Source organism: Mirounga leonina, unplaced genomic scaffold (assembly GCF_011800145.1).
Source record: "Mirounga leonina isolate KUSES-001 unplaced genomic scaffold, KU_Mleo_1.0 Mir_101609, whole genome shotgun sequence".
NCBI lineage: Eukaryota > Metazoa > Chordata > Mammalia > Carnivora > Phocidae > Mirounga > Mirounga leonina.
Window position 1 is genome coordinate 3,126,649 of NW_023270164.1, and position 27,963 is coordinate 3,154,611.

The 27,963-nt window shown below is 42.5% G+C and overlaps 2 protein-coding genes across 2 annotated transcripts in view; both read left to right on the top strand.

Annotated features, from left to right (window-relative positions):
- Positions 1 to 1,445: 1,445 nt before the first annotated feature.
- The window catches only part of LOC118008607 (lanC-like protein 3), a 30,178-nt gene continuing 3,660 nt past the window's right edge, over positions 1,446 to 27,963 (top strand). Inside the window, exon 1 of the mRNA XM_035002208.1 lies at positions 1,446 to 2,018. Coding sequence (XP_034858099.1) covers positions 1,446 to 2,018 — 573 coding nt within the window. The remainder of the gene's footprint in view (positions 2,019 to 27,963) is intronic.
- The window catches only part of LANCL3 (LanC like 3), an 87,844-nt gene continuing 65,456 nt past the window's right edge, over positions 5,576 to 27,963 (top strand). Inside the window, exon 1 of the mRNA XM_035002940.1 lies at positions 5,576 to 5,648. The gene's annotated coding sequence lies outside the window, so the exon portion shown is untranslated. The remainder of the gene's footprint in view (positions 5,649 to 27,963) is intronic.

Here is a 27,963-nt window from a genome sequence, read left to right on the forward strand (position 1 = left end):
CCCCACCAAGTGTCAGAAACTTTTCCAAGAGCCACTTATTCTTTTGTGTCTCGCAGTCCCTATCAAAATGCAAATACCCCTGGGAGAGGTGACCTCTTTGGCCTTCACTTGTCAACACTTTGGGAATGGAAGAATTATTTTAAAACAGCTGAATGAAAGAAAGGCAACTTGTTTGTGTAATTGTTCATTTTCTGTCTTTCCCAGTGGACTGCACGCTCCAAGAGGTCTAGGACCGTGTCTACTTTGTTTATCCATCTATTTCCAGAGTCCAGGACACATAGGAGACCCTCAATAACGCCTGCAGAAGGAAAGCAGAAGGGAAGAAACAGGAGGAGGAAGGAAGGGAGGAAAGAGGTTAACTAAGGAACCGCAGAAAAGGGTAAAAATGCCGAAAATTCTCACGCAGCATTTGCCCTTATATTAACTAGTAAATGACGTCACCATATTTACTAGGCTCTTACTATGCATGCATGGGAGGGAGGGGTCTCTAGAGTAGGAGAAAGACAGAACCCCCCACCCTCTTACCTTAACCTGGTGTATGTAGTTCTTTGAATTTTTACTCCTGTGTACTCCAAGAAAAGCAACACGACAACCAAGGCCAAGAAAATTTCCCTATGGGGCCTTCCACCGATTCCATGCTTGACACGTGATGTACTCAAAGCCCTCAGCCTTTGGGACTGAAATATTCAGAATGAGAATTCCAAAGTGACCAAGATGACAAAACAAGTTTCAGGAGGGCGCTCCGTTTTTTCCTAGTTTCCCACCTCCCACCCCCAGTTCAGTGGCTTCTCAACCTTTAATGTGCACGTGAATCACCTGGGGATCTTGTTAAATATGCTGATTTGATTCGATAGGTTTGGGGCGAAGTCTGAGCTGCTGCGTTTTTAACACGCTCCCAGGTGATGCTGATCTGCCGACTCGAGGACCACACTTTGAGTGTACTAGGGACTCGAGGTCTTCACCTCCAGCGCCAGGTGTGTGTGTGCCCAGCCTCAGCTTTCCGGATCGGTGTCCCGCACGTCCCCGGCCTTCCGCCGGGAAGGGAGGAGCCGGGGGCGGAGCGGGAGGAGTGGCGCGGGCCCCGAGTGGGTCCTGCCGGAGATCACCTCGGCCCCTTGGAGAGGCGGCCGAGCTGCGGCGGCGCAGGAGGGGGCGGGTTCGGTGAGGGCGCGGCCTCTCGGAGGGGGGCGTACGACGCGCATCCCCCGCGCCGGCCCGGGCCACTCGCGAGCTTCGCGGCAGCCCGGTGCCCCACTTGGCAATCCGCTCCCTGCTTCTTCCTCGCGCCCGCCTCCTCTAGTCACCTCCCGTCTCAGCCTCCCTGCTCCATCCCCGCCGCATCAACCGCCAGCCGAGCGCCTCCGAGAGCGAGAGGTGGTGCGCGGCGCTGCAGGGCGCGCCCTCCAGCGGACCCCGGCCCAGCACTGGGGGGCACGGGCAGCAGCATGGACACCAAGCGCTGCTTCGCCAACCGCTTCGATGACTACCAGGGCAGTCTGCTGGCGGGCCAGTGCGAGGAGGCGGTGGCGCCCTTGGTCACCGCCACCATCGAGCGCATCCTTCAGGAGCTGCCCCCGCTCGGGGGCGGCGCCGAGGCCCGGGGGGCGGCGGCCGCGGCCAGCAGCTGCCAAGGCGGGCTGTACGGCGGCGTGGCCGGGGTGGCCTACATGCTCTACCACGTCTCGCAGAGCCCGCTCTTTGCCGGGGCCCGGGAGCGCTACCTGCGCTCGGCCAAGCGCCTCATAGACGCGTGCGCCCGCGCCGAGGAGTGGGGCGAGCCGGACGCCGACACCCGCGCTGCCTTCTTGCTCGGGGGAGCGGGCGTGTACGCCGTGGCCACGCTCGTGTACCACGCCCTGGGCCGGTCCGACTACGTGCAGCCGCTCGGCAAGTTCCGGGCTCTGTGCGCCGTCTGCGCGCCGGTCTCCTTCCTAGAGTGCGGCTCGGACGAGCTGTTCGTGGGCCGCGCGGGCTACCTGTGCGCCGCGCTGGTGCTCAAGCAGAAACTCGCCCAGGAGGTAAGAGGCAGCCCCGGCCGCGGGGGGGCGCTCGCCGCCTGCCCGGCCCTTCCCCGGACTCCCGGCTGCGGGAGCAGCGCCCCCGACTCTTCTCTTTCTCTTTGTTACTCTGTCTGGCGCTGTCGTTTCCTCAGTCTCCAGAGGTTCACCTCTTGTTTTTGTCCGTCTTCCCTCCTCTCTTTTTCAGTCTCTCATTTGTTGGGATTCCGCGTCTTTGCGCTTTGTTTTTGTTTTACACCGAACGTGGCATCTCCCCAGATGCCTCTTTGCCCAACAGCTTCCTGGAGGCCCTTTCAAGTGAGGGAGAAAAAAAAAAAAACTCCTCGAAAATGAAAGGGATTTCCCTTCCTTTGACCTTCCTGTCAAAAAGCTGAAGCACCCTCGAATGTTAAGAGTATTGGAAGTTTGGGGGGCTGGTTAGACTATCATTGTTTCCATCGCTAACGTGGAGGTAAATGGCTTTGGCGACTGCCCCCCCATCCCCGCGCGTGCGCGCGCGGGCGCGCGCGCCTCGGTCTGTAATCCAGAATTACTGCCCAGCTGCGGGTCTGATGTGCTGACTGTGGTTGCTTACTATTCAGTTCATCTCAGGGCTCTTTTAAAATGCCTATCTGATGGGGGTGTCCTCTTTTAAATGCATAAATGTAGACGGAAGTTTACCCCATTGGAATCGAATGTGCATTTTTCATTCTAAAACGCGTAGATAGGATTGTCTAGACGACAGCGTTCTGAATAGGGCAGGTTTTCTTAATGAATAGCTTTCCAGTGGCTCCTTGAAGTGAATTGGATTTCACAACTACATATGGGTTTGCTTTTTTTTTTTTTTTTTTCTGGATTCACTTTGAATACAGCATGTGACTATTAGAAGAGAATGTGCCAGTTCCTGTGGAGTAGGGGGAAAAAAAATCCTCCAAAGGATCATAGTAACTAGAACTGAAAGCGAGGCATTTTCATTCATAACCCAGTGGAGCCAAATATTGTTCTAGGGAGGAAGTGACACATTGAACATGACTTTATTTGGGTGAAAGAGGCGTTTGAAGAAAAATTAAAGGTACACAGTATTTTTAAAGTGTAATTAACTTAGATAACTTCTAAGATAACAGAGGCAGACTTGATTTTTTTTTATTTATAGAAGGTGGGTTGATCCAAGTGAGAAAAACATCACTAAAGACTGTGCACTATGCTAGAACAGCAGCAAAGATCTGTGTGACAAAGTTGTCTTGAAATAGTTCACTCTGCTTCTGAGTCACTGTTATCTGCTAGCAGTTCCCCAAGGGCCCTTCCAGTTGTATAAAACCTTTTAGAAGGCCACGGGGCTATTTACATATCATTTGCATTACATTTGCATCTGCTCCTCAGACCTTGCTGTCTGGTGGTAGGCAATTTTCAAATTCGGGTTTTTTTTTTCCCCCTGCTTTCCCTTTTTGTGCCTTGGGGCCTTCTCTCCAGAATGGAGTGGCAAAGAGTGGGAGACCCATCAGGTCATACAGGTGGAAACAGACCTCAAGGACTCGTTGCCCCAAAACTGGTGGCCCAGGGCCAGTCTGCAACACTGATCCAAAAAGACATTTATTAAGACCTCTCTCCCAAAAAAAAAAAAAAAAAAAGACCTCTCTGCCGCCCTCCTGCCAAACCAAATCTGTCTTTTAATACTAATCAATTTGAGGTGCTTTGGCCCCTACTCCCAGGAGACAGAACAAGTTCTGAGGGTTAAACCACCCCCCCCCCAAAAAAAACAGCTCTTAACCTGAGCAAATAAGCCAGTCTCAGTGCCAGCCTCAGCTGCAGTAATCTGAGAAATTCAGGCTTGAAAAGTGCAGGGCAGGGGCTAAGCACGCCTGGCTGGAAGCCCTTATGAGGGGAAAATAAGTCTTCTGCGCCATCCCCACTCCTGCATCCTAGCCAGCATATGGCTTTGCCCTCAGTAGATGATCCATAAATGTTGATTAAATTGAGTTGCCAACTTCTGTCATTTCTCTATAAATATAATCTGTTATTGTGTCCTGGGTTTCTTTCCTTCCAATGTCATTTATGTTCACTTTCCTCTGGCAATTCCCTCAGTTATCACCCTACTCTAGATCCTCCCCACACTACTTGGCACAGCTTTGGCACCTAATAAATCAATGAATGAATGAATTCCCATTTACTGGGATTAGTGCAATATACTCAGCTGGATTCTCTCAAGCCATTACACTTATCTCTTAGAAACCAATCTTAAAAGCACTTCATTATGCCATTTCCCCACTCAGCATCCTGCAGAGGCGCCCTATTACCTTTCCTCCAGTGATTTCTCATCTTTCTCAGAGCTCAGAGCCTTAATATGGCCGAGAAGGCCCCACATGATTTGGCCCCCCCTGCATACCTATTCCACTTTTGCTCACTCTGCTTCAACCACACTGGCCTTCTTGCTGTTTTAGGCATTTATTGTCTCGGGGTATTTGTACTCGCTGTTCCCTTTGCTTGGAGTACTCTTCCCCTAGCTATTTTTATAGCTAGCTCTTTGACCTTGTATAGGTCGCTACCTCTTCAGTGAAGCCTTCCCTGTTCACCCTCTATGAAACTGCAACCTTGTCCCCTGACTTGATGCCCTTTACTTGTTCCATTTTACTTGTTTATGTCTTTTCCAATTAGAAGGTAAGCTCTATATGTGTAGAGAGTTTTTATTTTATTGCTATATGCCCATCATTAAGATGGTACCTGGGACATATTCAGGTTCTCACCTTTTCTTTTGGGATTATTGCAAATATTGTTTATGGCTTGCTTTGCCACTCATTTTGAATGGTAACCCATTTATCAATATTTTCCTTTATGGTGGTGCTTTTGGTGTCATACTGGTAGGAATATGCCCTATTGGTAGGACCTCTTTCCTGTCACCAGGGTCTCAGTAAATATGTGTTGCCGGAATAAATGAATACGACTTTCTTGGAAATTTTGCCTCAGATCAAGCTTAACCTTTAGACTGGTGCTTGTTAAACTTAACGTTCACGGGAATCACCTGCAGATCTTGTCAATAGAATATGGACTGATTCAGCAGGCCTGGCATTGGGCCTGAGATTCTGCATTTCTCACAAGTTCCCAGGTGATGCTGCTGGTCCAGGGATCACGCTTTGAAGAGCAAGGCAATGCCATGCTGCATAGGTTTTGGCATACCAGTCCTGTCTGTTGAGCTATGTATGCTATAAGACACCATTCTCTGAAGCCGGATATATTTTTTTTATAAGGCTGTAGTTGAGAATACTGATTATCCTATCATGCTTTCATTATAAGGACCCACAAGGGGAATTTCTCTCAGTACTTAGAGTACAGAAATAGTTGTGCTCTTCCTGGAAATTTATATATTTTTTTAATCTTCAGAATATGTCACATAACTGACATGTTTCTCTCTTGAGGCTGGCTATTAGGAAGCCTATGGCCAGAATTGCCCACATAAGCTGGTGTAAAGTGCCTTATATACTTCTCCATACTAGCGTTTAATTTGGGGTTTAGATTTTTTCTTCCTTAGTCTACCCTTTTTTGACTTGTCTTCCTTCCATCTGATTTTATTGTTTGCATTGATAAGAATCAGAGATGAGAAAATACGTGTGTCAATGTACGTAGAGAGACAGCGACAGGAAGAGGCACTCTAACCAGGTAAGATATTTTTGTTCAATTTGGCTCTCCTGGAAATACTCAAGGGAAGTAGTTTTGATGGTTTGTTAAGCAGATATCCTTGAGCAATGGGGCACTGAAGCCCTATGAAATCACACCATAAAAACTTATATTGGGTCCATTCTGCTTTCTAGATGGGTGAAGATGTAGCAGGGAAAGGAATTTAGAAAGAAATGGTGGAGGGATAAAGGGACCACAGTTAAAATAATAACTTTGCCGCTGGATGACCTTGGACAAATAATTTAACATGTCGGAACCTCAATTTCCTCACTTGTGAAATGGATGAATGATAGCTTCCTTTTCACTTACTTCTGTCGTTTATTCCTTCATTCCATGAATGTCAGGTTTTTACATGTGCCAGGCCCCTTGCTAGATGCCAGGACTTAGTAGTGAACAGAAGTCAATATAATTATGTTGTGGCAAGTGCTCTGAAGGAAGTAAACAGGAAATACCTGGGGACGGGGCAGGATAGGGGAGGGGAGGGGTGCTGCTTGGCAGACAGTAGCGAGGAAGACTTCTCTGTGGAGGTGATGTCCTGGTTCATCACTGAAGCCTGAGCACGAAGCTGCTGCTTTAAGAGCAGGCATTCCAGGCAGAGGAGACAGCAAGTTTGAAGCCCCCCGAGTTGGGAATCTGCTTGGAGATTTCAAAGAAATGGAAGGCTGCCTGCGTAATGGGTGCAGAGTGAGCTAGGGCTAGAGGGATGGGAGAGCCCCCAACCGGGTAGGAGCCTTGAGCCAGCTTAAACCAGATCCTGCAGAGCCAGGTCAGTCAGGAGCTGGGGCTTGTTTCAGGTTTAAATGGCCATGTCTTCATCTTACTTACTTTTAAAAAAGATCACCGGGTTTTCTGCATGGACAGCAGATGGAAGGGGCACTAGTTTCAGGGGACCTAAATCCCTTTTGTGCCAAGGACTCCTTTGTAAATCTGGTGACGCCATCGATACCTCTTAGAATATCATTTTTAGGGGCATAAAATCAAACACTTAGGATTACAAAGGAAGCCAGTTATATCGACATTCAGTTACCAAAACGTTTAAAAAATTGTGATGCAGTAGCATTTGTGTTTCTTTATTAACACGTTAAATAACAAGATTTTGCAGCAAGCCTAAGGATTATGGTACCTTTGAAAGAGTGATGAGGGTCAATGATATTTCAAGCTGTCTTCAACAACTGCCGTGTGATAGGAATCTAGCTGTGATTTCTATAGGTGGCAAAGTCACAAGTACTTGGGTGGTTTGTGGTCTGCATTTGTAATGAAAGGAAATGCTAAATTGTTCAAATGAGATTTGAGGAAATACAGATGTGATTTTATTTCCCCAGCCAAAGGGGACTGGTCTGGAAGTTGCTGTGGTGACTCACTTTAGATAAAGTGCCTAGTATAGTGCTTGGCACACAGTAGCCGCTTAATGGAATCAATGCTGTTCCCTTTTGTGTCTACTAACAGAAAATCAAAGTGATTCTGAACATCATATAGAAAATCGTACCGAATACAAGGAATCTATCTTCCTGCCGTAATTATATGTATCTATTGCTAGATTGTTAATTGGGTCTTGGGCTCATTCCTAAGGCAGGTGGTTGGCAGCTGTGTAAGTGGGGATGCTTTTAGCTGCAAATCATAGAATGTCCAATAAAAAGTGCTCTGAATAATGGGAGCATTTATTACCTCACTTTCTAAGGGGTGTAGAGCTAGGCCATTACAGATTGGTCCAGCAACTCGAGAAAGTCATCAGAACCCAAGCCCTTTCCAACCTTTTTCTCCGCAATTCTCAGTGTAGGAGCGTCCTACTCTCTAGGGTTGCAGGATGGCTATTGTCATTCCAAGCATTATGTTCCCATACAACTAAAGTAGAAAGGAAGGGTCTGAGGCGTTTTTCTTGCATCTTTAAAAAAAATCATATAAAACATTTTATACTTGAAGAATTTCCCTTCTGCCTTATTGTCCAGCACGTAGTCACTGGCCACTTCTGGTTTCAGGGGAGGCTGGGAAGACTAGTGTCCTTCATTTTTAACCTGGATCATTGAATGCACGTTCTGACAAGAAAAGAGGAAGGAGAAGGAGAAGCTGTTGAGTGGATACCAAAATGTCTGCCTCCTGACGCCCCTTGGCAAGGTCTGTCTTATGACCTCCCACTTCCTTGGCTGTTGTGAATAATGTTGTCATGAACATGGGGATGCATACATCTCTTTGAGATCCTGTTTTCATTTCCTTTGGATAAATACCTATAAGTGGAATTGCTGGATTGTAGTAGGGTAGTTCTGTTTTTACTTTTTTGAGGAACCCCCAGACTATCAATTTACATTTCCAGCAACATTGCACAAGGGTTTCCTTTTGTCCACACCCTCACCAACACTTGTTATTTCTTGTCTTTCTGATGATAGCCTTCTAACAGGGGTGATGTAAGATCCTATAGTGGTTTTGATTTGCATTTCCCTGGTGGTTAATGATGTTAAGCACCTTTTCATGTACCCGTTGGCCATGGGTATGTCTTCTTTGGAAAAATGTCTATACAGTTCCTCTACCCATTTTTAAATCAAGCTGTTTGTTTTGCTATTGCATTGTATGGAGTTGTTTATATATTTTGGATATTAGCTTCTTATTCATAATATATTTTGCAGATATTTTCTTCTATTCCATAGGTTGCCTTTTCATTTTGTTCATAGTTCCCGTTGCTGTGCAGAAGCTTTTTAGTTTGATGTAGTCCCATTTACTAACTTCTACTTTTGTTGCTTGTGCTTTTGGTGTCCTATCCAGAAAATCATTGCTAAGACCAATGTAAAGGAGCGTTTTCTTTGTTTTCTTCATGTTTCACAGTTTCAGGTCTTATGTTTAAGTCTAATCCATTTTGAGTTAATTTTTGTGAGTGGTGTAAGATAGGAGTTCAATTTCACTTTTCTGCATGGGGTTATTCAGTTTTTCTAGCACCACTTACTGAAGAAACTATCTTGTCTCCATTGAGTAGTCTTGGCTCCCATGTCAGATACTAGTTGACCATATATGTGTGGATTTATTTCTGGGCTTTTGATTTTCTTTCATTGGTCTATGTTTTTATGCTAGTACCATACTGTTTTGATTACTATAGCTTTGTAATATAGTTCAAAATCAGGAAGTGTGATGCCTCGAACTGTGTTGTTCTTCCTTAGGATTGCTTTGGCTATTCAGGGTCTTTTGTGGTTTCATGTCTTTTAGTATTTTTTCTAGTACTATGTGGACTAGGCATGGTGAGTGTGAGCACCCCTGTGTCTTGCTCCTGATCTTAGAGGAAAAGCATTCAACCTTTTATCATTGAGTATGATGTTAGCTGTGGTCTTCTCTTAAGTGGCCTTGATCATGTTGAGGTATGTTCTTTCTATACCCAATTTGTTGAGAGTTTTTATCATAATTGGGTGCTGAATTTTGTCAAATACTTTTTCTGCATGTCTCAAGATAATCCTATGATTTTTTTTTTGTCTTTCCTTCTATTAATGTGCTGTATCACATTTATTAGCATATGTTGAATCATTCTTGCATCACAGAGATGAATCCCATTTGGTCATGTTGTATGATCCTTTAATGTGTTGTTGAATTTGGTTTGCTAGTATTTGTTGCAAATGTTTGCATCTTTAGTCATTAGGGGTATTGGCCTGTAGTGCCTTTATCTGGCTTTGGTGTCAGGGTAATGCTGGCCTCATAAAATGAGTTGGAAGTATTCCCTCCTTTTCAATTTTTTGGAGGAATTTGAGAGGATTGACATTCTTTTTTAATTGCTTGGTAGAATTCTTCAGAACCAGTTGGTCCTGGTCTGTCTTTGATGGGAGATTTTTGATTACTGATTCCATCTCCTTACTCCTTATTGGTCTGTTTAGATTTTCTACTTCATTTTAAAGATTTTATTTATTTGACAGAGCACAAGTAGGGGGAGCAGCAGGCAGAGGGAGAGAGAGAAGCAGACTCCCTGCTAAGCAGGCACATCTCCTTGCAGGTTTAAGAACTCTCTTAACAATCTGTGAATGAATGTATGGATTCCTTTTTTTCTTCCTGATAAATATAATTTTGCACTATATATACAAGGGGTTGTGTGGTTTTTTTTTGGTTGTTTTTTTTTTTAGAATTTCTTTAAAGGCCCAAATAGTCCAAGTTCCAGCAGTTTTAAATTAGTTCATAATAATAGAAGAGACATTTTATTACATTTCCAGATCAGATAGAAAACATGATCTTGATGTTCAAGGAACCACTCCCATTTTAGGATCATTTAATTAAATTTACTTGTGTGACATAAAGTAGTGCTGCCCCCATTCTAAATTAATTTAAATGGAAAATGCTTAGACCTTTTCCTTTTTCTTTTTTACGATACAGTGATTTAACAAACCTCAGTAATGCACATTTCCTTAGAATTTATTTATACCTTTTCATCTAATAAATACATTCCACTAAAACCTAAGCTTATTGTTTGCATTGTAATTATTTGGCGAGAACATGGCTTGTAATTTTTCTTATTATGGGATAAATTGGGGGAAAATGTGCATAGTAAAAATTCTTTTAAATGGATTGAATTTTTTTGCCAATAATTTAACCTCCCAGTGTTCTATAAGAGGTTGTTTTAATGGAATTTCACTGTATTTATTGACCTCTGAATGTGGAAATGATAGGTTGTATTAATTTTTTATTAACTTGGCTGTTTTCATTTTTGTCGGTTAATTTAATGAGTGATGTTTGTCATGTGACTGGCCCCTACAAAACGCACAGTAGATTTCCTCCGTGTGGTAGGGAGGTCCTTTAATATCCCCACATGGTGATGGTCTCTTGGTAAACTGGCCAACAATCTGTGGTGTGGTCAAGTAAGTGTTTTTCTTCATGATTGACTTTCGCTGATTGATCTCTGACCTATATTCATTAAGTACAATGCCTTGGATGTTTGGTTTGTCCCAAAGAAAAACATGTTTCCATGAATTATTTATATATAAGTACCACTTACCTTTGCCTAATTATTTTCTTTATGGATTGAGCTACTAGGGAAATGCACCAAGTTAACAGACTCATTACTTTTGGGGTGCTAGCCACTTGGACAAGTTAAATTTTCAAGAAGTCATTTGATCCATTTTTTCGCAAGCTGAACAAGGAAGTGTTTTGTTTAAGATCAGGTTTTCTTTTCTGAATAGCTTTACCCATCCAACAACCCAGACAAACGAATGACTTTGACACATTGAAGTGTGAGTGTTGCTACCTGGCCCATAAAGAAGCTGTTTCTCAGATGAGAGGCAGTCTTACAGACTTGATGGGTGAGAACATCATCTAAATTAGAGGTGGCAAAACAAATATTGGTCATAGCACTATGTGCAGTTAGCTGTCACTGTGCCCATCTGCTGGCTCCATTGCTTTGCATGGAATGGATTTCCCGTGCTCAGTGGTGTGTTGAAATCTGGTGTCCATGGCAACCAAAACATCACCAATCTCAAAGCACTCACTGTGGGGACCAGCTGAATCTCCACTTATACGATGACTTTAGGAGGGAGCCACATTCCTAACAGACTATACAGCTATCTAAGGCTGAAGAGATCCAGTGCTCAACCAGAAAGGAAGTATTATCCTCATGCACATTTCAATAACATAACCTTACTATTTGAAATTTTCTTTCCTTGTGAGGCAAAGAGAATTGCACGTGCATCACAGATTGCAACTGTTGAAATAGGTTGGACTCTCAATGAAGGCATTAAACATTGTGTTTAAGAGCAGAACTTCCAGAATCCGATAGCTCTGGGATTGGATCCTGGCTCCAGCACAATCGTTGGTTGACCTTAGCCAGGTTTCATAGCATCTTTGAGGCTGAATTTCCTCATGTGCGAAATGCAGTACAAGCAGCACTCACCTTGTAGGTGTGTTAAGAAGATGCAGTGAGAATGGGCACGTAATGTGCTTAGCAGAGGGTCTGTTAGGCACAGAGTAAAGACTCTAAGTCAGCCATTATTAGTGTTTTAAGTATGATTGTTGTTAATGTGAAGCAAGACTCTGTGCTGGCTAAATAATATAGGTATGGTTTTTGGACATTCAGCCAGTCTGTCTAATGTTCCCTGTGGTGGCATTCAGAGCTGCTCTGCCCCCGAACACAACAGCAGAGCTTTGAGATCTTCACACACAGGCCATAAGGGCTGGAGGGAAACCTCCTCTGCTATGCCACCCAGGAGATGAAGCTGAGCAGCTCAGAGAGATTGTGTGTCAGAGTAAATCGAGGGGCTGGTCATCAGCCCTGAAAGACGAACCTATGCGTGCTGCCCTCTGCACTTTGCTTTCTCTGGGAAAAGGGCTGTTCTTTTCTCTTCTGAAAATTTCAGGCCCTTTGCAGACTTATTCTAGGAATTGGCTTTCCTGTGTCTCTGACTTGTGCTCCTCAGAGTAAATGGCCTAATTGGCTTTCAGCGACTGGAAATTGCTATGCAAGTGATGGTGGAATGTTTCTTGGTCTGTTCCCCCAGAATCTGAGTGGCAGATTGAGCAAACTCTTAAGTTGTCATCTTTGCTTCTAAAGATCATTTGCTTGCATGGCACTAATTCAGAATTTGAGCCGAATTTCTTTCTTTCTTTTTTTTTTTTTAAAGATTTTATTTATTTATTTGACAGAGAAAGACACAGCGAGAGAGGGAACACAAACGGGGAGTGGGAGAGGGAGAAGCAGACTCCCTGCTGAGCAGGGAGCCCGATGCGGGACTCGATCCAGGGACTCCAGGATCATGACCTGAGCCGAAGGCAGTCGCTCAACCAACTGAGCCACCCAGGCGCCCTGAGCCGAATTTCAATAGTTGTATCTCTGGTGAAGTGACAACGTCAAATGAGTTTTCCTCAGCAAATGTTCCAGATCATGTATATTTGGTAGCTTGTTTCAGAAAAGGATTAATACAATTAAGGATTCTTTCAAGTGTTTCTTAAGCTTCTGGGCCCAGAACTTATGTTTTTTCTTGCATTAATGCACTTTTCTATTTGCGTTTCAAGACTATGTCATATAGGCTCACTGTCAATTCTACAAACTTAAATCAACATTTTACTCTTTAGCTCCTAACTCCTGTTTATATTCATTTATATCATGATCTTAAATATTTACATTGCTCTAATAATAAAAGTATAATTGTGACTTCCTCCTATCACTAATCATTGAGTGGTTATGTATATTCATTAGTTCTGCCTACAGTCTTCAATACCACACTAACTGGCTCTAGGTCTTGGCCTTCATCTTTATGGGGGTCTGTTCTATTTGTCTCTGATCTGTGGCCTTAGGTCAGTATTTCTCACATGTGAGCACACATTAGAATCCCTTAAAGGGCTTGTTATAACTCACATGGCTGGGCTCCATCCCTAGAGTTTCTGATTCTGTAGGTCTGGAGTGGGGCCTGAGACTTTGCACTATTAACAACTTCCGGATGCTGCTGCTCATTTGGAGACTACATTTTTAGAACCACTGCCTTAGACTATTCCCTTAACCTTGAGCAAACATCTCAGAAATGGTGAGAACTAGGTGAAGGCATAGGGTGATAGTACCACAAACTCGTTATTACCAGCGGAAAATAACTCAAAGGACAGGACTTACTGTATGACAGGCACTGTGATAAGCATATTATATGACCTATTATATGACTCAGAGGTTCAGTAACTTCCCTGTCATCACACAGCTGGTAAAGTTGTTTAACCCTATACAACTGCTTCACTTCTAGAGCTTTAAGTCAGGTCAGACTTCTGCATGTTTTTCTACTAATGTTTACACTGCTAAGAGGAGAGTGAGTTGTACCTAAGACATTGGGAAGAATAGACACTATGAAGCTGAAGGTGTCACTGAAGTGTAACTTAAAATTGAATAAAAATGGCAGTACAGGAGAGTGTTCTACAATTGTCACAAACTTCCAGAAGCCATGGCTTCCTGGAACACTAGAAACATTCAGGATGGGAGGTTCTCAAAACCCATGCTAGTGTGGGGACTTGAGTCAGGTCTGAAAACAGAAGAACTAGTTGCAAGTTTGATAGAATGATTAGACATCTAGATCCTTTCCCAAACCCACGCAACTAGATGATGGTCTTAGGCTAGTTCTCCAAAAGCTGACTCTGGGCTGTAGATTGATGTGGAAGTGCTTCATTAAGAAAGTGCTTCGGGCACCTGGGTGGCTCAGTTGGTTAAGCGACTGCCTTCGGCTCAGGTCATGATCCTGGAGTCCCGGGATCGAGTCCCGCATCGGGCTCCCTGCTTGGCAGGAAGTCTGCTTCTCCCTCTGACCCTCCCCCCTCTCATGCTCTCTGTCTCTCATTCTCTCTCTCTCAAATAAATAAATAAAATCTTTAAAAAAAAAAAAAAAAAGAAAGTGCTTCTAGGGACGCCTGGGTGGCTCAGTTGGTTAAGCAACTGCCTTTGGCTCAGGTCATGATCCTGGAGTCCCCGGATCGAGTCCCACATCGGGCTCCCTGCTCAGCGGGGAGTCTGCTTCTCCCTCTGACCCTCCCCCCTCTCATGCTCTCTCTCATTCTCTCTCTCAAACAAATAAATAAAAATAAAAAAAATAAAAAAAATAAAGTGCTTCTAAGGGGCGCCTGCATGGCTCAGTCGGTGAAGCATCTGCCTTTGGCTCAGGTCATGATCCCAGGGTCCTGGATGGAGCCCCGCATCGGGCTCCCTACTCAGCGGGGAGTCTGCTTCTCTCTCTCTCTCTCTCTCTCTCTCTCTGCCCCTCCCCCCTGCTCATTCTCGCTCTCTCTCTCGAAGAAATTATTTTTTTAAAGAAAGTGCTTCTAGGAGAAACCAGTATGGGAGGAGTGGGGGCAAGAGCAAAGTGCAGGAAGCCAAGCAAAGGTGAGATTTAGGCTGAGTCCCAGCTCTGTCTCATCCTGTTAGGGGACCTCTGGAGTGTAAATTATATCACAGGGTTTGTCCTGACTAGGGGCACACTCTCGCACCAGTGATTCACTATAGCTGGGGGTATGGGCTATCATCTTCACAGGTATGTCCACTCTGTTGGCATGTGTCCACTGTGGCTCTTGCAGCCTAAAAGTTGGGCCCTGGAAGAAGGCTGCAGGCAAGGGTTGTTAGAAGTAAAACATATGGACATGGTTGGGGGGAAGTGGATTCACAGACTCAGTGGAGAGGATCAAGGGGATCGGGTAGGAACACCCGGTTTGTGTTTGGGGGCCCTCCAGACCTTAGTAGAAGCCTTGATAATCACTTTCTTGACAGACTGAATTAGAGAAGCTCTGAGCTTTGAGGCCCAGGTCACAGTCAAGGGCAGAGATGAGGTACTTCACAGAAAATAGCAACATTACATGTTGAATGGTGAGACCCCCACCACCACCATATTACACGCCTAGCCTCTCAACTCAGCCCCCAGCACACTAGCAGTCACACTCACCCACCAAGAGTGGGCAGGCTGAAGGACGGTCTTTGGTTGTCATATAGATTCAACAAAAATAACCACAAATACTGACATTTGTAGGTGTATCCCCTCCCAATGACAAAGCAGTTACACTGCCTTGTCACCCTATAGTCAGTGCCACCAATTGGCTAGCACTCTTCCCCACCCCAGGTTCCCAATGAGCTTTTTAGGTTGAGACTCTTAAATAGGACCTGTCAGAAGACATTTGAAGAAAGCATCTGATGTGAAAGACAGTGATCACAACATATAGGAAAGCCAAACTTGGGGTAAACAGTTAATATTGGGAGCAGGAGAAAACTTCCTGAGTGCCCAAATCTATAATTAATATTGCCAGAAGGAAAGAGATCACATGTATGAAATAAAGGCAGGATGTTATTGAAAGCAATATTCAGAGGACAGAAAGAACTCTTCGGAATTAAAAATACCATGGCAGAAGTAAAAATAATTCAGTAGAAGGATTAGAATATTAAATCGAGGAAATGTCCCTGAAAGTTCAGCCAACAGACAATGAGATTGATAAAAAGAGAATAGACTAATTAGAAAAAGTCCAACCTCCGTCTAGTAGTCAGTCCCAATAAACAAGAACAAAGTAAATGAAAAGGAAAGATGACAAAAAGGACTCAAAAGTATTTTTCACAGGTGCAAGACTTGAGTTGTCAGATTTCAGGGGCCCACCAACATGTTGGATGGAAAAAGAATAAAGAGATTGTAAAGGCTTCCAAGGAGAAAAGCAAAACTGGTTCCATAGAAGGATTAGCATTGGGCTTTGAATAGCAATTTAGGAAGCTACAAGACAATGGACTGAGGCCTCCAAAATTCACAGAGAAAATTACTTATCAACCAGAATTCTATAGCAACCAAAATGATCAAGTGTAAGAGTAAGAAAGAAATAACCTTGCAAAGTCTGAAAAGAAAAATCAAAACATTTTTTTTCTTTCAAAACATTCTTTTTTCTTTCAAAAGTGTTAGACAGAAATAATCTAGCCTCACAAGACATGTGTTAAAAGAACTTAGAGGCCAGAGGTTGTAAATAAACCAGCCACCATCTGGAACACGGCAACAACTTTATAACTGGTAAAAAAATATATAGATAGATAGATATCTATATATATAAAATATTGGTCCATTGTAAAGGGGGACTGAACCAAGAAATAGGAAAATGCGGGAATCTCAAAATCTGGAGCCACGGTGCAGGTGAAATGATAGGAAACTTCCAGAGTGATGGTAAAGACAGCCCCAAATGACAGCTGGGTATCCAGCCTTGAAGGCAGCCAGTGAGTACTGAAGCAGAGCTACAGCTGGGATGTTGCCAAGAGGAAAAAAAAAAAAAATAGAAAGCTTACCTGATGTGTTTGGATATACCTAGGGGAGTTTTGTAGGTCAGTTGGAAAGTTTGGGCGTGCATTTATTACAGACAGAAAACCAAACAACATAAAAACAAGCAATTATTAACTCTGAGGTGGGATAAACTAGGAGAAAGGAAATGGTAATCATTGTACCCCGTTTCACTGAGTATTGATTTAACCAAATACTGTTTTGGTAAAAGATGTAATATAACTAGGGTGTTTGAGAAAGGGAATGTATGTATGGAGAGGTAATAAGAGCTGAGTCTTCATCTTCCATGTTAGGAGATTAATAGCACCTAAAATGGAAAAGCCAGGTTATAGCTGTATAAGAAGAAATATGAAGATAAGTAGCAAAAATACAGACAAGTGTTTTACGTTTTTGTCTCAGAGGAACAGAATGTGGATGGAGAGGGGTGCGGGGCAGGAGTCTGATATTTTTTTTTTTTAAAGATTTTATTTATTTATTTGACAGAGAGAGACACAGCGAGAGAGGGAACACAAGCAGGGGGAGTGGAGGAGGGAGAAGCAGGCTTCCCGCTGAGCAGGGAGCCCGATGCGGGGCTCGATCCCAGGACCCTGGGATCATGACCTGAGCCGAAGGCAGACGCTTAACGACTGAGCCACCCAGGCGCCCCAGGAGTCTGATATTTTAAGGAACTCTTCCTTTTTTAAGCTACACACATGTATTTTTTTGAGAAATATGAATACCAACAAAATAACTTTTTTTAAATTAAACTTTCTTGTGCTTTTTAGCTGTGACTTCTCCATATTCTGTTCTATTCTTCACATTTATGCTGTTCCTGCTCAGTGATTCAAAAATGTTCTGAGAGAATATTTATGGAATGTTACCTAGTAATGAAATAATGTGGTCATTTATAGGTAAAGTTTGTCAACAAATTCTTCCTCATCAAAAACACGGCTTGAGGGGCACCTGGGTGGCTCAGTCGTTAAGCGTCTGCCTTCGGCTCAGGTCATGATCCCAGGGTCCTGGGATCGAGCCCCACATGGGGCTCCCTGCTCGGCGGGAAGCCTGCTTCTCTCTCTCTCCCACTCCCCCTGCTTGTGTTCCCTCTCTTGCTGTGTCTCTCTCTGTCAAATAAATAAATAAAATCTTTAAAAAAAAATACGGCTTGATATATCCTTTATATCCTTAGAAGTCATACTAAATTAGGATGTAATGATATTTTATTAGTTTGAATGGTCGAACAGCTTTGTGTCAATTAAAATCTTCATCTGGTTCAATTTCATGTGCCTTCCTTGTTAAAGTATCGAGGAAAATGAGGATCAGAGCTACATTTAAGCTTCTACCCCAGAAGGAGAGGAGAGAACCTAGTTAAAATAATTAAAAGTGAAAAGATGATTACAGTACAGTAAAGACTGGCTGAACCACTTACCTAAAGCAGAGCAGGAATAACATTTTTTTCATGGCAGTGGCTCTAAGATGCTCCAAGATCCTAAAATGCTTCCGAGTTATTGCAACCAATGGTAACTAATAATTACATAGAACATTAAGTCTGCTCAGTACTTTTCACATAAACTGTCCCATTTAATCCTCACAGTATCTCTTCAAGTTAGATATTATTACTACTTCCATTTTCAGAATAGAAAATAGAAAACATTGCAGAGAGGTTAAGTAACTTTCCCAAGGATATTAGGGTTGATAAGTAGGGTAAAGATAACATTTCCAAGCACAATACTTTTGATAGGAACTAACCAGTTGGAAAGAGACAGATATAATTAGAGTTTACCTATGGGACTTACAGCTCCCAGTTGATAAGGGACTGAATCTAGTCTAGAACTCATGTTCTTCTCCAAGGTCGTGATCTTTCTGCTGCCCTGGGCTGCTGGTACTATTAGTGTAAACAAAATTCCCCATTCACTAAATATACCGATAAATGTTAACCAAATGGCAGATAATAGTTGCAGTTTATGGAGAGAACCCTTGAGGGAGTTGGCAGAGCCTCGAAATCTGTCCTGGAGATTCGGGACTGAATTAGTTGCTCACTCTCACCACCACCCCCCCCAATTCCTCACAGCAGCTTGAAAACTCAAAGAGAGGTGGTGTCTGGAACGCTTTCATGTACAGGTGAGAAGTGCCCAAATAGAGCATTGTCAACTGGTAGTGTGATGCTCAAGACCAGCACGGATGTTAATGAGTGAGGATCTAAGTAGATGGCAACTTGTGAGATAAATAATCCTTAGCAGAAAGTTTCTAATACCACATTTGTTATTTTTGTGAGTTGCTTTTGTTATTTTTCTCACAAACCTTTTTTTCTTAATCGATCCCTTTCCCCCCGGCATCTCTGCTTGCCCTTCTGGGTATACCGTTCACTGCACATTTCATGTTTGTTTTCATCCTACACGTTTCCGAGGGAACCTTTCCTGCAGCATACCTGGGGCAACTGTGAGCCGCTAATCTCCGCTCCCTTCTCACTACTACTGAGCTGAATAATAAGCACATGCCTGGCAAACAGAAGATTCTTAATACTTACTGAAGGAAGGAAGGAAGGAATACAGATGAAACGCTTTTAATTTTATGAAAGTAAATAACCCCTTTATTTGAGGCTCCAGAAGGAGCAACTCACGTTGTAAAAGCAGCTCTTACCTTAATTCGTTGTAGCTTTTATGGGTCTGACAGCAGAGCCACTTAGGATTAAGTATTTGATGGACAGGATCCTTGGTTAGTCATGAATATTGGCATATTTTCAGTCACAATCAGCTTTGTGACAGCCAAAGGATGGTAAAATTCTACCACTTTCACATTACAAAATGAGAAATTGACCCAGCTTGTGACAGGTCAAAATGATCCACTTAGGCATTTCTGGGCTGACACACAGAACTCTCTGATTATTTTTTTTTTTCATTTTTTTTTTGTCAGAACTCTCTGATTATTAACATTAAAGATAGCTTTTAGGAAACTGTAATTTTGGACTTGTGTAATACCTGACATCTAAAAAGCTTTCTATTTTGTTTTTTAAAAATAATCTGTTACTTTTATATTCATGTGGGTGATAAAACCTGTATGTTTTCCAACCTTTATCTCCCTCTTTAAAATTTGCATTCGTGCTTTATAAACACTGACAGATGTAGACACTTAATCAGCCATTAGAATGCCTTTTTTTGTTGTTTTGAAGGACTTAAGCTTTTCCTGTAAAGAATAACTTAGCGAAGAAAACTGTCAGTTTAATCACATGTTAAAATACCGTCCCTCAAACAGTTGTCAAATATTTATGAACCATGTATGTATAGGAGGAGAAGAGTCAAAGGCAGTTTTCAGTAAGGCAGTTTTACTACAGCTAAGGAATGAATACTTCATCAAATCCTTCCCATGCAAATAAACAGATATGTGAGGAGATAATTAAATCTAAGAAATGAGAAGGAAATATGAATCTGAATTTTTATACGGCATACTATGACAATATTTCTCTTCGTGTTAGCGTGAGCTTTTGATGAACAAGGTGGCACCTGGTATGGCACAGCTGTTTCTGATTTCTGCCCTTGCACCTTGACCTACATGTAAATAACTCCCCATCAGCATTTGCAGGAGGGAACAGTCCCCAGTTCTTCCTCTTGGTGCCGGGGACTTCTTAGAGATTCTAAGTAAAACGACTGTGTCAAATGGTTTTTAACATTTAGCCTTGAAGCTTAAAGCATTGTGTTTTCCATCAGGCAAGCTGTGTTCCTGTCCAAATGTGAATCAAAGACAGAACAATACTGCTTTGATTTCTGTTACTGCCTGGCATTTTGTTTTTTCTAGATTTCAGGCCAAACGTGGTACCTTCTGAGTAGTCCCTTGTTCTGAAGTTCCGTTCCCTCGCAGTTAATGCTGTGATGCTTTCAGTGTGTTCACAGTCCCCTCTGGATTTTGATTGCCAGGGATTTCTTTGTTTTTGGCTTTCTGCAGTTTCACCATCGTGTGTTTAGGAGTAGATTTCACTGTAATCCCCCTACTTGTTTCTGTTGTGCTGCTTTATTTGTGGATTCTTGTCTTTAATCTGTTCTGGAAAATTCTCAGCTGTTGTCCCTTCAAATATCACCTGTTCTCTATTTTTTAACAACTTTATTGATAGAATTCACATACCATACTATTCACACATGTGAAGTACACAATTCAGTGGTTTTAATGTGTTCTCAGGGTTGTGCAACTGTCACCATGATCGATTTTAGAAGATTTTTATCACCCCAAAAGGAAACCCTGAAGCCAATTAGCACTCCTCCATTATCCCCAATTCCTCCTCCTACCCCCACTGCCCTAGGCAACCCCTAGTCAACTTTTTGGTCTTTATGGACTTGCCTATTCTGAACATTTCATACAAATGGAATAGTAGAATATGTGGCCTTTTGTGACTGGCTTCTTTCACTTAGAAAAATGTTTTCAAGGTCCATCCAGGTTCTGGCATATATTACTCCTTCATTCCTTCTTACTGCCAAATAATTTTCCACTGTATGGCTACATCACATTGTATTTATCCTGTCTTCAGCTGATGGACATTCGAGTTATTTCCAGTTACTGACTATTTGTGAATAATGCTTTTGTGAACATTCTTGTACAGTTTTTTTGTGGACGTATGTTTTCATTTCTCTTGGGTATATACCTAGGAATCAGATTCCTCAGTGAAATGGTAACTTTATGTTTAACGTTTTAAAAAACTGACAGCCTGTTTTTCCAAAGCAGTTGCACAATATTCCATTACATCAGCAATGTAAGAGGGTTCTAGGTTTTCTACCATCTTGTTAACACTTGTTATTATCAGACTTTTTGAATATAGCCATGTTAAGAGGGTGTGAAGTGGTATAGAATTGTGGCTTTGATATGTATTTTCCTGATGACTATAATTTTGAACATCTTTTCATGTGCTTATTGGCCATTTGCACATCTTTGGAGAAATGTCTTTTCCACCCTTTGCCCATTTTTAATTATTTGGTTTTTTATTACTGAATTGCAAAAGTTGTTTGCATATTTTGAACACAAGGCCCTTATCAGAAATAGGAATTGCAAATATGTTCTCCCATTGTGTGGGTTGTGTTTTAACTATATCAATGAAGCACAAAAGTTTTAATTTTTATTTTATTTTATTTTATTTTTTTAAAGATTTTATTTATTTATTTGAGAGAGAGAGAATGAGAGAGAGCACATGAGAGTGGGGAGGGTCAGAGGGAGAAGCAGACTCCCCGCCCAGCAGGGAGCCCGATGCGGGACTTGATCCAGGGACTCCAGGATCATGACCTGAGCCAAAGGCAGTCACTTAACCAACTGAGCCACCCAGGCGCCCAAAAAGTTTTAATTTTATAAAGCCCAATTTATCTACTTTTTCCTTTGTCACTTGTGCTTTTGGTCTTATATCTAAGAAGACTAACTTGAGTTCATGATGTTCCCCATTTTTTATATCAGGGCTTCTCTACCTTGGCTGCACATTAGAATCACCTGGGGAACTTTAAAACTGCCTGAAGCTCAGGTGGTGCTCTAGAACAATTAAATCAGAATCTCCTGGAGTAGGACCTAGGCATCAATAGTTTTATAGTTCCACAGGTAATTCCAGTGTACAGCCAAGGTAGAGAACCAGGGCTCTGTATTCCTCTGGGATCCGAATGGACACACATTACCTTTTGTATCACTTCCTTTTGCTTATCCTCTCTTTCACATTTGCCATTCCCTTGTTTCTCTGTGCTGCATTCTAGGTAACCTCTTCAAATCTATCTTCCAGTTCACCAATTCTCTCTTGAGCATTGTTTCACCTGCTGTTTAACCAGCCTCTCCATTGAGTTTTATGTCTGTCAATTGTATTTTTCTTTTCTGTAAGCTCCAGGTGAACCTTTCTCAGCTTTCATATTGCTTGTTAAGTTTCGTGATTTTTACCTTTTTTTGGGAACATTTAATGCATTTGTTAGGGATACAGTATCTGTTCATTTAAATATTGGACATCCTTGGTGGTCTTTCTTGTTTGTTGTTTCGGCATATTGTCACTCATGGTGGCTTGTTTCCTTGGGTCTTTGGTCTTTCACCATGCACGCACATTTGGTTGATTTTAATATGTGGTGTCTAAATAGAGGATGCCCCCTTACAGAGATTTGTGTTTGCTCCATCTGGGATTCAGGAATACTGTTGGCCTGGAACCACTTTGGCCTTTTTCCTGGGTCCCCAGCTTAATCCAGGAGATACCAACATTAGCCCTCAGGATAGCCTTCCCTTGCTTATCACATATACTTCAGCTCAAATTTTTTGTTTTGCTTTACTTTTTTTAGGGGAACTTGGGGCTTCCCTTACTGTATTTGAGTCTAACTATGTATTGGCAAGTAAGCCTTGTGAAGGATATGCAGAATTTAATCAATTGTAAGATTTTTGTCCTTTATAAGATGCATTTTGCTTATGTACCAATGAGAAAGAGAAAACCCTGTCCATTAAACGGACACAGTACTTTTTATCAGGATTTTATACTTCTTGAAAGAGCTCTCTTTAGAGCTATTTAAACATTGGCCTTTATCATAGATCACTCTTGTGTATACCTAAAAGGAAAATACAAGCAAAATAAATTTGTTATGATATTCATAAAACTTTCTCACATTCACAGTTACGATTCTGAGACACATTCTAATTTCAGAGATGTTGAAATGTAGAACATAGGTGCATCTTAGAATCGATAAAATTACAGTTCCTTTGTTAAAGGGAAAGGACTTTCTGTTTGTCTAGACCAGTGCTACTCAAACTGTAGCTTGCAGGCCAGTACCATTCTGCACGTTTGTTACTGGTCTAAAAGTATGTAAGTACAGAAACAGAGAGTAAGCACTTCAGAACTTTTTTAGGAATTACACCAAATAACTTTTGTCAGTTGGATCTAATAATAAAAAAAAAAAATGGGACTTGTATTTAATATGTGCTGTCATTTAATTTTTCTTACAGTGTATCAGTACATTATTTTAGAAATAAAAGAAACGGAATTGGTCCTTTACCAGTGATAGTTTGACTAGCATTGATCTTAGTGGTTCTCAAAGTTTAGCTTCCAGCAGAATCACCTGCAGAGCTTGTTAAAAGGTCACTGTGAGGGGCGCCTGGGTGGCTCAGCCATTAAGCGTCTGCCTTCAGCTCAGTTCGTGATCCCAGTGTCCTGGGATCGAGCCCCACATCGGGCTCTCTGCTCGGCGGGAAGCCTGCTTCTCCCTCTCCCACTCCCCCTGCTTATGTTCCCTCTCTCGCTGTCTCTCTCTCTCTGTCAAATAAATAAATAAAATCTTAAAAAAAAAAAAAAAGGTCACTGTGGGTAGGTGTGGGGTGGGATGTGAGAACTGGCATTCCTAAGAAGTTCCCAGGTGATGCTGATGCTGCTGTTCTAGGAACCACACTTCCAGAACCACTGGCTTAGCCCACCACATTGCTAGAAGCAGGAATCTTATTTCCAAGAACTTCCAGATTGGTTTGTAGGACAAGGAATCCCGACGCTCTCTTGGGAAGTTCCTGCTTCCGGTGATCACTCTTCATGAATTTAAAGTAAGTTCTCTAAACTTCAGTTTCATCTCCTTTCCTTGGTGCACTGTTGAGAACACCACTGACTTTTAGGCCTGGCACAATCAATGTAGGCTGCAGGGTACATGTGATCTTATTAGATTAGATGTTCACACTCTTAGAAGAGCAAAATGTGCATTTTACTTTTTAAGCAAACTGGTTCCATGATTTGGGTGTAAATAAGCTCCCACTTCTCTTTGATAATGCCATGGACAATCTGTTCAAGCATTCTAGGGTCTGACCAAGTAGCACAAATGCCCAAGATAACCCTTTGCAGTGGCATGGTGGCATAAACCAGACAGCATACCAGACTTCTGAGACATTTGTGTTGCTTTGTTGAAGTGACAGGAGGAAGCACCTTTATGAAAAGTGTGTCTTGCACATCCACAGCGTAGTTCCCGACAACAAGTGTTATCATTGTCTTTTTTTTTAAGATTTTATTTATTTATTTGATAGATATAGCACAAGGAGGCAGAGCGGCAGGCAGAGGGAGAGGGAGAAGCAGGCTCTCTGCTGAGCAGGGAGCCTGATGTGGGCCTTGATCCCAGGACCCCGGGATCATGACCTGAGCCGAAGGCAGATGCTTAACCGACTGAGCTACCCAGGCACCCCGTTATCATTGTCATCTTGAAGAATATATATTAACCTTTAGAGACCTTGATAAATGACCTTTTAGGGGGGAAATTAATATCTTTGGACCAGTTGAATATATTAATCATCGGTGCCACGGGCAGAGTAAATTTTCTTCCTGCTGCCATGGCAAATGCTGTAAATCATTGCAGTGTCCACAGGCAACGTTTATGGCCCTCTGAATATTAGACTATGCCTGCCATTTGCTGAGGTGGGAATAATTTACACCTCCCGATTTCTGGTGGTGTAGCATGCTAGCCATTTCATAGAGTTTTAAACCAGTGCTTCTCCACATTTGATGCATCGGAATCACCTGGATAACCTATTAAAGACCTAGGATGGGGCCTGAGATTCTGCATTTCTGAGAAGTTCCTGGGTGATGCCACTGTTCCTGGTGTGAGGACCACACATGGAGTGGCAAGATGCTAAACACTTTTGAACCACCTGCTTTCAGAAGGGTACCCCTTCTTTCTTTTTTTTTTTTTTTTTTTTTAAATTTATTTATTTGAGACAGAGAGATACAGAGAGAGAGAGAGAGAGTAGGAGCAGTGGGGAGAGGCAGAGGGAGAGGGAGAAGCAGACTCCCCGCTGAGCAGGGAGCCCGATGCGGGGCTCGATCCCAGGACCTGGAGATCATGACCTGAGCCGAAGGCAGACGCTTAACGACTGAGCCACCCAGGCTCCCCCCCCTTCTTTCAAACTAGCACGTAGGGTGCTGGCATAGCTCTTCACCTGGAACCTTGGCCTGCTGACCCAAAGCAGTCATTGCCTGCATCCCTTGGTTTACTTGAGAACATTCTTCTTACCCTGTGGACAGTATTTTCATCAGAAACCACTCCTTTTATGTCTGTGTCCTTTAAGATCTTTTTACTTTGCTCATTAAAAATGTCAATTTTATTCTCGTCGGAAAATGCTGTTGCGGGAAGAGTTGTGATGAATGTCATGTTGAAGATAATCACATAGCATCGTATCAGAGGGGGAAAAAAAACCCAAATCCCAAGGAGAGACCTATGATGCAGGCTCTGTGCTATGCCACTTAATAATGTCCTCAGAAGGCCATAGCTTTCACTTTGCAAACCCAACTTGTGGTCAGTGGTGCATGAGGGTGAGTGCTGCCTTAATAAAATAGTTTCATTGCTTGTTTTGGTCCTGGGCGAAATAGGAGTGATGAGAGATATTATTAGAGCCTGCATGCAGCCATTGCTCACTGTGAGGCCCTCATATGCTTCTGTTCCCAAGGAGCAATGTACGGTATTCTAACAGGGGTTTTTCAAACAATGAAATCTACTCAGATCTGAGTGTGAAAGCTGGATTCCTTTCCTACCTGAATGTATCAGTTAGCGATGCTTTTAGCTATAAGTGGTAGAAAACCTGACCCACAGTGGCTTAAACCCATAGGGTTATTATTTTAACGTGCAAAGAAGTCTGCACTTAGGTGTCTGCCTTTCCCACCTGAGGGTTGCAGAATCTGTGTGGAAGCTTCAGATACAATGTCTGTGTTCAAGGCAGAAAGAAGAGGGAAGGCCAGACTATGTCTGGACTTACCAGGGAAGCAGTATCTGTCCGCGAAATCTCCAGCAAATTTCTCCTTCTGTCTTTTGACCCAAACTGTTGCATTGTACAGAGAGGAGCCTGGGAAAGCTTGCATTTACCTGGACTACCTTGAAAACTGTTGGGGTTCTGTCAGGGAGAAAGAGATATTGGGTAGACAACTAATTGTATGCCAACCTAAAGTAACTACAAGTAAAATTTTTCAGCTTTCCATGACTTAAACTTTGTTCTTTTCTTAGCAGAATACAATATTCCTTACTAGGAAATAAAATATATGCTAGGGGGAGGCTTGGTAGAGGGAAGAAGCAGAAGTCAAACGACCTTTCAGCATCCAAACTTTATTCCTTCCGGTGAGATACATATATACATTGGGTTTTGAAGGCACAAATTACAGCTAAAATCGAAAGGAATGGTAAATGGACATTGTGCACACAAAGTAGCTTGGAGATTCAACAACAAAATTTCCAAAGGCAGAAATATGGCGGCACCCCTTATCCTACAGTTTTATTAGAAAGTTCAAGTATTAAACAGCTTGTGTTGTCAGCTTAATGAATCCCTAATGATTCCGAAAGAAAACCTTGTACTATTAATTATAATTAGAATGCCTCTTGGGACACTTCAAGATTCACTTCTTGATAGGGAGCAATCAATAAAGTCTCTTGATAAAGAATGAAACAACATGGAATGTGAAAATCAAAGGGGTATTTCCCTTTTAAAAATGTTCTTTGGACATTTATTCTTAAATAATATGTTTCCAACAATGTTAGTGTATGTTTGCTGTTGATTTTTAGACATTTTGCATCGAGTTAATTAGACCTGTGTAAGATTATGATTTTCCACACTGTTGAGCTGGGTAACTGCTTTTGCCCCCTCTTCTTTTTCGTTTAACCTTATTAAAATAATTTAGTTGCTAGGAGTTAACTCTTCTTTTGAAGATGAAGAAAAATGCAATTTTGAGGAGAGAGGGTGACGTATTTCTCTGAATTAAAAACACAGGGCGTATGGTCAAGATCAGGCTTTTCAGCTTGGCTTTGTAACATTTTGAAGGTGATTGCCTTGTTTAATCCCCTTTCTCTGTGCTTTCTGGCTCTGAATTCACTCATACATTTTTATCTGTAGCCTGGTCACTGGATGAAAGGGAATGATGATTTCTGTGTTGTGCAGATTTTAGAATTTGGAGGAGAACAGTGAGATAAAAGACAACTTTTAATTTCATTTCATTCATCTAGAGGAAATAGAAGTGTTTCACAGGTTCCCATAGAAAGTCTGGCAGGAGGTGGTGATTGGGAAAAGATACGGGTGGGCCTCCTTTGAGCTCTCTTGAATCAGGAGATTAGTTCTTACAGAGAATTCCCTTTCCAAAAGAGTGTAAAATAGCTCGTGTCCAGGTATAAAGGATGGGCAGGGTCCTGGTAGGATTGTGTGGCAGAGATATGACAACATAGAATTTCAGAGGTTTTTGTGTATTCCTCCGAGTGAGTGAACGGGACTCATGGTCCCTGGGAGATGTGAACATTGGAGTGCTGGGCTCTAACTTCACATTGGTTCCTCTGCCCTTTGGACATACTTGTAAGTGTTACAGACTCTTTTGTGTTTGCACAGAACTTGGAAACTGCTTCCATCACTGCACTTGGCACTTTGGGTTCTGAGCTCTGCCAGGGCTGAGCGCTCCTTGTGGGCCGACCCAAGAACTCAGTCTCCAGAGGGCAGGGAGTATGTCCTGTCTTGTTTTCCATCATCCTTGGTACCAAATAAATGGATGCATGCATGCAGAACCCCACTGCGATTCTTAGTTTGTATGTCATTTTATGATCCACATTTTCACTGGAACGTTGTACCTGCTTTCACTGTACTTATTCAGCTCGTTTTGAGAGACTTCTTGGTATGACTTT